Below are 10000 nucleotides of genomic sequence, written 5' to 3'. Positions count from 1 at the left end.
GGAGATGCAGTGACTCACACAGTGACCCCTCTAAGTACAGCATACATAAAAAATATGGCTCATTAAAGCAATGAAAGTACAAAATTAATAAAACTAAAAAAAATGTGAAACAGTATTCCTTGATAGAAATTAATGTAGCCACGCAAAATGATATAAAGAAATGGAATCCAGGAGCTTGGCTGACTTGAATGCACCCCCAGTTACAAGATAATAATAATAAAAAAATACTTGCACACCGATTATCATAATGAAGAGATTGAACTATGCTAAAGAACTAATGGGTAATGAAACTGTATTAATATTCCAAAGGAAGAAATCAAAAGCTTGTGTAAATTTAGAGGAGGAGGAGGAGGAGGAGGAGGAGGAGGAGGAGGAGGAGGGAGGATGGGAAGAAGAGGCACACAAAAAGGGTAAAGGGAAAGCTAGAAAAGAAAGCTAGAGAAATTGAGAAAAAAAAGTAAAAGAGAGAAGGATTCTGAGAAAGAGAAATGAAGAGAAAGAAGGATGAAAAATAAGAGATGAAACAAGAAAGGTCAAAATGTTCTTCCAGGATATCTACAAGGAATTGGAGAGGTTTGTCTCTCTACTGGTTACTATAAGCATCAGTCCAAGTATCTAAGCTACGAAGTGCATTAGGCTACTGGGTGATCAGGCTAGGCAGAAAAATAGTAATAGTAAAAAGATAGTAAATTAGTTAATCACACAAGATCAAATCACAAAAAATAAGGATAACTCCCAAATTCAATCTATTCTATATGTTAATAAAAACTGAAAAGTAACGATGTTATAAAAGAGGTGACTATGGCAATACTTTATCAAAATAAAAGTAGCAATAATAATCACAGAAAAAAAATAATAGTTGCAATGCAATTGAAGAATCAGGTTTTAAAATCACAATATTTGTTCTAATTTCAGGTAGAAAATGAAGTAGATGCATCACATGCAATGTGAAGTAACTATAATCAAATCTTCAAATCACAACATACTTGCTCATATATTATAACACACATACTTATCGACCATCGTAAAATGTCTCCAGTGTTTGTACCAGTATCTATGGAAACACATGTACCTGACAAAATGAATAACAACCCAGTTTCTGAGATAATGGCCATCAACCTTCTTAGTGATCTACCATTAGTCTAATATTTCTAATTAAACCTCAACTAAAAATATTGCCAATTCTTTATACACAAGATATTCAGAGAGTACTTCAACTACTTCAACAGCCACTTTATATCTGTATCTTTACCATAGATTTATATTTGATCTTTACAAACAGGAGAGAACTGTAATAAACATGTGCGTTTCTGTTCAGTCCGAGAGCTGGTTTTAAGTACTGGTGAGTGCATCTTCCTTTGATAATCTTCACTTGCAACTCGAGCAGCTAATGGTAATATGACTTTTGGCAAAACAAGAGGAAATTAATAAAAAGCTGACAAAACAAGATAAAGATATTGTCATAAAAGAAAGTTGAATTCCTGGCTATCGTGCATAAACTACTATACCTCTGATTCATACATGGCTGAAAAATATTTGCAAAGTTGTAAATATGAAAATGATAATGCAAAAACTATTCATAAACACTTAAACATTGATACTCACTGCCATTAATGGGTCCAAGACGTTTTGCCACCATGAATAGTACATCCGGACACCAAAAGTGTGGAATTCTTGGGAAGATTTTACCCGTGTCAGAGGGGAGGTGGAAGCCAAGCTCTCCCAGCAATTGGCGGAACTTTAAGGAGGAAAATGCTTCTTCCTGCTCACTTGTCCATGGAACCAGTGGTATGGATTGATTTGATACTATACAAAAGAAAAAAGAAGAAAAAAACATTATCAAAAATATTTTTCATGAATTCATCATTCTACTAAACTATTTGTCACCAAAATGCAAGCAATTTGCCAGTGTAATATTGTCAATAATAGAACAAAAACGTACGTGTAAAATGACAAGGGACTGGTTCTGCCTTTGGTAAGTTTGGGCCAACCATCTTCAGCTTTGAATAACAAGCTTCTAAGAGTTGAAGCTGCAACCACTGGACTTGAGCCCCATAACCTTCTTCCTTAAGTTGGCCTGAAAGGAAAATGATAAGTTAAAATATCCAAAATAATAAGATTCTTACAATCTACCTCCAAAATTTACCATTACACCTGCTTACTTATTAGTATCTTATAGCACATCCATATATTACTATGCAGAGGATAAACTCTTTTAACTGTAATTAATTCCCAGCATATATTTTGTAACATATAATATCAATTGGAAATACAATAATAATAACTGTTCAGATAATATCTTGGCATAAAAATCATAAATCTACTTTGACCAACTTTTACATACTGACAATGATCTGGCTATTATAAAGAGGTTTTGCAAAATACTGCATGAAAATCCTATAAGCGCACCTATAAGCATTGTTATGGTTGTATTATCATCCCAGTCAGTGCTATCTTCAGTACAGGTCATGTTGCTTTCTGCACTTTCTTCGGTTTTGTCTGATGAAGCACCTAAGGACAGACAAATAATGTATGAGAAAATAAAGTCATTACAAAATGGCTTCTAATTCTTTGAAACATGGCTGTCTATTATATCTTAGCTGAGACATCTGTACAACCAAACACTTTTGAGAATGAGAGAGGTCAAAAAGACTGCTTCTATGATACAATATTGTTATCAAATTGTCTAAACTGATTCATGCATAAAAAATACCACAAATACTATCATCTCATATCATTTACAACCAAATTTCAAATTACAAACCTTGTACTGAATCACTTGTTTCCTTGTGCAATGGGATGATCTTCTCTTCCAAGTTCTTGGCATTGTCAACTTCTGGAGGTGCAAGCTTCTTGCTTTTCAGTGGGCCAAGCAGTGGCATCATCTCATGAACTGCGCTGATGTTCTTCTCGGAGTATTTCTTGTTGATGCTCTTAAGTGGTGCAGGATGTGGAGCATCCATGGATTCCTCAGAGTCGCTGCTCACTTGCATGACATCACACTCCACACTCAAAGCCCCCTCACTCTTGCTGACCAGAGGCTCAATCTTGTGGTATAATAAAAAACGGGATCAGGGCAAAGCAAGCAAAGACAACAACAGCAAAAAGAATCTACTCATCGTGAAACTTTAAAATTCTTAAGAAAAATGAAAGGACTTTAAAAATTACAGAAAAATACTGTGGAAACTCACTGGTGGTATCTCAGCACAAAGTTTTGAACATTCACTTGTAGTTATAAATCCTCGGGCAAGCAACTTCTGGATAACCTGTCATAGAAAATACTAGTCAAGAGCAGTAGAGGTAACAAAGCTATTGTAGGTTACAAACAAACATTAGTTCATAAAATTAATGGTATTACTATATATATTCAAGTTACCTTTCCCTTTCTTCTGCACATGCATGCAAGCAATGACCCTAGTCCATGAACATGTCTAGTTATAATTCACATTTGCACTTACAAGCTTCCAAACCCAGATTAGCACACATCCAGCATGTGCTTACATACACATGCATAGGTACACACATAGAGCCATATAAATACAAAGAAACATACACCTTGACATATTTGCACATACAAAACACGCACACACTCTCTCCCTTTTACACACACACACACACACACACACACACACACACACACACACACACACTCACACACACGCACACACTCACACACACACTCACTCACGCACGCACACACTCACTCACTCACGCACACACTCACTCACTCACTCACGCACACACTCACTCACTCACTCACACACACGCACTCACACCCACACGCACTCACACATTCACACCCTCAACTCACCCCAAAACCCCACCCACCCACCCACCCCACCACTCCACACTCACTCACGCACTACACTCCACGCACCACACACGCACTCACGCACACACTCAATCACCCCCTCCTCCGCAAATCCCCTCACTCACCACCACTCACCACCCCATCACCACAGCACCCTCCTCCTCACTCACTCACCCTCACCACCACCACTCACCATCACTCCCCCACCACCACTCACCCTCACTCCTCCCCACTCACTCCTCCCACCACCACCCTCCTCACCACACCTCACCACTCACTCACCACCACCACTCAGCCCACTCCTCACCCCCCCTCCCACCCCCCACCCCCCAAACCCCCCTCACCACCACTCACCACCACTCCCACGCACCACCACCACCACCACACCTCCCCCTCCCCCCCCTCACGCACCCCCCAACCACTCCTCCTCACCCACACTCACTCCCCCACTCACTCACCAACCCCCCACTCACCCCCACCCCTCACTCCTTCACCACCAACTCCTCCTACTCCCACCACCCTCCCCCCCAACCCCACACCACCACCCCTCCCCCCCCAACTCACCCCACACCTCCCACCACCCTCCCCTCCCACACCCCTTCAAAACCCCCAACCCCCCCCACCACACACTCCCCCTCCTCACCACCACTCCTCACCACCCTCACTCCCCCACCACTCACCACCACCCCCTCCTCCCCCACCAAACCCCTCCCCTCATCACCACTCACCACAACCACTCACCACCACCACTCTCACCACCACCACTCCTCACTCCCCCACCACTCCCCCCACACCCACTCCCACCACCCCCACTCACTCACTCACCAAAACCCCCTCACCACCCCACACACTCACTCCTCACCCACACTCACCACTCACTCACCCCACTCCTCCTCAGGAACCTCCTCAAAAAGCCCACTCCCCCACCAAAACCCCTCACCCTCACCACGCACCACTCACTCACTCACCATCACTCACCACCACCACCACCCCTCACTCACCAAACCCCTCACTCACGCCCACTACCACTCACCACCACCACCACTCACTCACCATCACCACTCACCCCAAATCACTCCCAACCCACCACCCCCACCAACACTCACACCACCACCCCCCCACCCCCCACCACCCTCACCCAAACTCCCCACCACGCACCACCACCCCCACCACCCCCCACACACTCACTCACCACCCCTCACTCACCACCCTCACCCACCCCCCCACCCCACTCACTCCTCCCTCACTCACTCACCACACACCACCCCACCAACCCCCACCACTCCTCACCACCCTCACTCACTCACTCATCACTCACCACCACCAACCCCCCTCACTCCTCCCACTCACTCACCACCACCCCAACCCCCCTCACCACCACCACTCACTCCTCACTCACCACCACTCACCACCACCCTCCCCACCCCCCCCACCCACCCACCCACTCACTCCCACTCACTCACTCACCACAACCACTCACCACCCACACCTCCCCACTACCCACCACTCACCCCCACCACCCCCTCCCATCACCACCCTCACTCACTCACGCACACCACCCCTCACATGGTGGCAAACCTAAAAGTAAAAAATAAATGAATAGAACAATATGGGAATAAGTAAACTAATATCAGTCTAGAAGTAACAACTATCACAAAGGCTGTATTTCAATCAAGTATTCTTCTAATTAAAAAAAGTTTCCCGAGATCATGTTTCTATTTCAACTCCCGATTGGTTTACTTACTGTTTGATATGATTTACAATGTTGAAACACTGCGAGGATGCACTTGTGGGGTTGTTACCCTCCTGAGTTGTCAGGAATCGATGATTTGTTGTAATGAGATCTTGGAGATAATTGAGGTTCAATACTCCTGGCCTATACATGCGTATCAACAGGACAAACAACTGTCGGACTTCAACAAGCTGCCCAAGTTCTTCTGTAAATGAATATGCATTTCATTAAATATTGTCTCAGACCTATCAAAATCCAAATAATGCTACTCTAACACTCAGTATATTAAATACCCTGTAATTAAATTAACAACTAATTAATCATCTCCCTTCCTTCCTAAGGTATATCTGTGTTTACACATCTTCCCAAGTTCATGCAGCAAAAACATTTATTGTTAGAGAAAAAATGTAAACAAACCTTTTATTTGCAATAAATTCCCAGCATTACACAAGTTCTGTTCCTTCTTCAAACAGACATCCAAGGCTACAAAAAATTCCCTAAGAGCTGTAACCACAAGGTGCAGACGTCTGACATGAGGGAGTAGATTGTCTTCACCAGAACGGACTGCTTGTTCCAACTCTTCTTGCATAACTACTCCTTCGTACACCAAGTAAGAAACCACCTGGAAGAGGGAGGTATTCCATATTAGTATAAAATTTGTGTCAAAGATACTACAAGTAATAATATAATATACTGTGCATATATATATACATACATACATACATACATATATATATATATATATATATATATATATATATATATATATATAGAGAGAGAGAGAGAGAGAGAGAGAGAGAGAGAGATAGTTGGATAGATAGATATAGATATATATATATATATCTATGTATATACATCTATATCTATATCTATAAATATATCTATATCTATATCTATATGTGTATATATATTTCTTATACAATAATCATAAAAAAATCAATTTTCATTGTAATGAAAAGATAATCTCTGAGTGTCTTATGATGAAGTATCTATTCCTATGAATAAACAAAACAATGCCAATACTTACATCAACTGACAAAACTGGACAAATTTGTGAGAGCTCCAGATCAAGCTCAACAGCAAACCGCAGGAAGTATGTTATGAGCCACAAAACATGAGATTTGTCAAGATCAATCTGGTACGGTAGCATAACTTGTAGTCTTAAACCCTGTACCATATTAGAATATCCATTAAGCATAAAGTCAACTGTGAATTCCTTCAGTAAGTTAGAAATATCATCTGCTGTTGGGTGATGATGTAAGAGTGCTTTTGCCTTTATGCTGTTACTCTCTTTGCGCTTCATCAATTTACTCCGCTTGATGTTTCTTTCCTGTAGTGCCTTCTGGAGCATCTTGGCTGGTCTTGGTTTGCTCAACATCTTGTGAGGCTTCTGATGATGCGGCCGCTTGGCATGGGGGCCCTCGTCGCATTCCGAGCCGGTTGAGTTGCTCGATTCGTTATTCTCCTGACTCTCTGAGAGCATTTTTTGTGACATTGTGTGTCTGGATCTTTTCTGACCTGTTAGGGGCTTGTTCTTAAGTAACTTTGGCAACTGAGGTGGAGGCTTTTTCTCACTTGAATCACCACTTGACCCAGACTCCTCTTTGTTTGGGGGTCTCTTGATGGACTCTTGTGGTGAACACATCTGCTGATTAACCTCCTCTTCCATTTGGGCCACATTATCTATGGTCTCTACTCTTAATGGTGTCGGGTCACAGCCTCCATCCTCCATCAGCAATGAACCAACAGCTGTTAGAATCTCTTCATCAACATTATGAATATACTGAGGAAGGTTTGGATCCCGACTATCAATATCTATCTGTGATATTGGGGATTCTTGGCCCATAGCAGGCACTGGACTACTACCTTCGCTACCCCCTTCGCTACCTCCACTTCCTCCTTGATCACTTTCCCTTTCACTAAGTTCGTCCTTCATGTTATCTAGTCCTAAAGGAGAAGTTTCCATCTGATCCATCTTGTTCTCTCTATGCTTTACATTTTCATTCTGGACTTGGTCCAAATTGTTTAGTGATGATGTGTGATCAGTGGAGTATTGCTGACTATCATCATTTGTAGAAGTGGAATTCCAAATTTTCTGCATACGTTGACTGGTGCCCTCTGAAACTGACTCTTCAGGAGACGAATCCATGTTAGAACCTGACCGGCCAAACCCACTGTCCTTACAGCTATCCTCCTTATCTGTCTTTGCAATTCTTGAAGTGTCTGAATTTTCATTATTTTCATTTACATTAGTGTTCTCCCCTTTGTTAACACTGTCAACTGGAGATAATCTTTCTGAGGAGTCTGATACCGGATCAGATGTAGAGATGGCATCCTGTGAAGATAGCAATGTGGTGGTTAAAGGCATTAGAAACTATTAAATACAATAGATTTCAATGACTACTGACATATTCACCTTACAAGCTTCAATGCATCTTTTATCCACATAGAACAATGCCAAAATATATAAGTCCGTCTACTCACCGAGGATGAAGATGACATGGTATTATTCTCATCATCCTCCGAACTCTCCGAGAGAGAGGATTCCAACCATTCGTGAATAAGCTTTCGAATTGTGCTTTGCTGCTGCTCACGGTACATTAAGGACACGAGCTGCACTAGGGTGACATTCCATAAATGCTGTGAAGAAAAAATGGTAATAATCCCTCAGTCTGATTACTGAACATTTACTGAAGTGATATTTACAAAATATTTACATTAGTCTAACAACTAGTGTTATCAATTTCATTTAGTATTACTATTGAAATGTGACATAAACTCTTGATATGTAATTGAAAAATGCTGATAGAAGTACATTCCTAATAATGTTGAATACATACATGGAGGGCACAACCATGTATGAAAACACTATCAAAGAATACAAATGTTTAAAGGAAAAAAAGAAGATATATCATTATCTTAAATGAAAGAAAGAAAGAAAGGAAAAAAGAAACTCACCTGCTGGTCACATGTTAACAACTGTATGAGGATATTGTCGAATCTATGAGCAAACAGGTTCCACATAATTTGATCCTCAGTCAAAACTTCTGGACTCGCTCCAGCCTAAAAGAAATTACTCAGATAATGTACCATGCGAGAGATAAATCTTAAAACAAGGAAACCTTCCCTTACTGTCAAGAAAAGTAGTATTGCAATATTGTTCTTACATCATAAAATAATTAACATCATAAGCAAGACTGTACATGTTCAGTGCAATATATTCTATAAGATAAACTAGAGAATATATCTAAACAGCATCAAAGCCCCCATCATATTCCCCCTTTCCCTTTGTTCTGTGGATTTGATATCTTTCAACATCCAAAGCTAAATGAAAACCAAGCAAAAACTATGAACTAACCTGCTGATTTGAGGATGATGATGATGTCGGTGGATTGTACATGGCTTTGTTGATGAGTGGACAGGGGATGTTGCTCACATGGAGGAGGTTTCTCACCAGCAGCAGGCAATGGTTGATAAGCTCACACTCGGCAAGGCTTAGCACCTTTGAATCCTGGAGAAAAAATAATGGATAAAAATGTGAGCAAGCGAGAGAGAGAGAGAGAGAGAAAGAAAGAAAGAAAGAAAGAAAGAAAGACTGAAAAATAGTTGGAAGGTAAACTTACTTAAACCAGTCATTACATATTCTAAATTCATTACGACAGAGATTTGTATCTACATTCAGGGTTTCATTCAAAACTCACCTGTAAAACTGAACTCATCAGATCAATGAGAGCTTTAGTGACACGGGTATCGAGGAATAGCTTCTTAGTCATTACTATGGCGGATTCCAGTTCATGTACAATATGACGGCCCTCATAATTTCTTCCCATTATTTCCACCGGCATTAGACATTCCACAGGTGTCATCAATTCTTGTAGCACTCTGAAAATGAGATTAATAAAACCCTCAAATGTCTATAATCACATTGACATGTAGCTAAGCAAGTAAAATAATTAATGCATATTTTGAAGAGAAAATACTGCATAAATATTTTTAAATTTCTTCAATTTTCCAATTTCTACTTTCAATTACTTGTAATAAATATTTTTAGACACTATAAATTAGACCAAAGATTCTCAAAACTTTTCTTTACATTTTCTTCGAAATTTTTAATTACCTTTAAATAATCAAAGAAAATATAGCTTGTAAGACTTTTTCCATACTGATTATAATTTATTGTTAAGAAGCAATTAACATAATGTCTTTGAATTTCAACAAAATCTCCACCCTTCAAGATATCTTGCTTTGCAATCAGGGTATTGTATAATTATTGAAATTGATGTTAGCAGGCTATAGTTCATCTCAATATCATTCTATATTCATGAAGACCTTCTAAGCTTCTATACTTATAAGAAAGTAACATTTGCTTTAACATTCATTAAACTGATATTTCATTTTATTTTTCTTCAGAATCTTCTCAACAATAGCTGGTCCTGAACTGACGATGTTGGGTGATA

General features: G+C 40.2%; 1 protein-coding gene across 1 annotated transcript in view; it reads right to left on the bottom strand.

The window, feature by feature from the left end:
• Positions 1–10000, bottom strand: part of tim (timeless) — a 56801-nt gene that overhangs the window by 9029 nt on the left and 37772 nt on the right. The window contains exons 5-18 of the mRNA XM_086532473.1: positions 9245–9425; positions 8902–9054; positions 8502–8606; positions 8028–8183; positions 6571–7878; positions 5961–6165; positions 5556–5748; positions 5378–5389; positions 3396–3414; positions 3192–3266; positions 2765–3047; positions 2410–2511; positions 1943–2077; positions 1606–1806 (exon numbers count right to left, since the gene is read on the bottom strand). Of these exons, the coding sequence (XP_086388599.1) occupies positions 1606–1806; positions 1943–2077; positions 2410–2511; positions 2765–3047; positions 3192–3266; positions 3396–3414; positions 5378–5389; positions 5556–5748; positions 5961–6165; positions 6571–7878; positions 8028–8183; positions 8502–8606; positions 8902–9054; positions 9245–9425 (3128 nt within the window). The remainder of the gene's footprint in view (positions 1–1605; positions 1807–1942; positions 2078–2409; positions 2512–2764; positions 3048–3191; positions 3267–3395; positions 3415–5377; positions 5390–5555; positions 5749–5960; positions 6166–6570; positions 7879–8027; positions 8184–8501; positions 8607–8901; positions 9055–9244; positions 9426–10000) is intronic.

Source organism: Penaeus japonicus, unplaced genomic scaffold (assembly GCF_977035675.1).
Source record: "Penaeus japonicus unplaced genomic scaffold, GWHDUDI00000001_assembly GWHDUDI00000037, whole genome shotgun sequence".
Taxonomy (NCBI): domain Eukaryota; kingdom Metazoa; phylum Arthropoda; class Malacostraca; order Decapoda; family Penaeidae; genus Penaeus; species Penaeus japonicus.
Note: the sequence above shows the minus strand (reverse complement) of the source record. Positions and strands in the feature narration are given on the sequence as shown.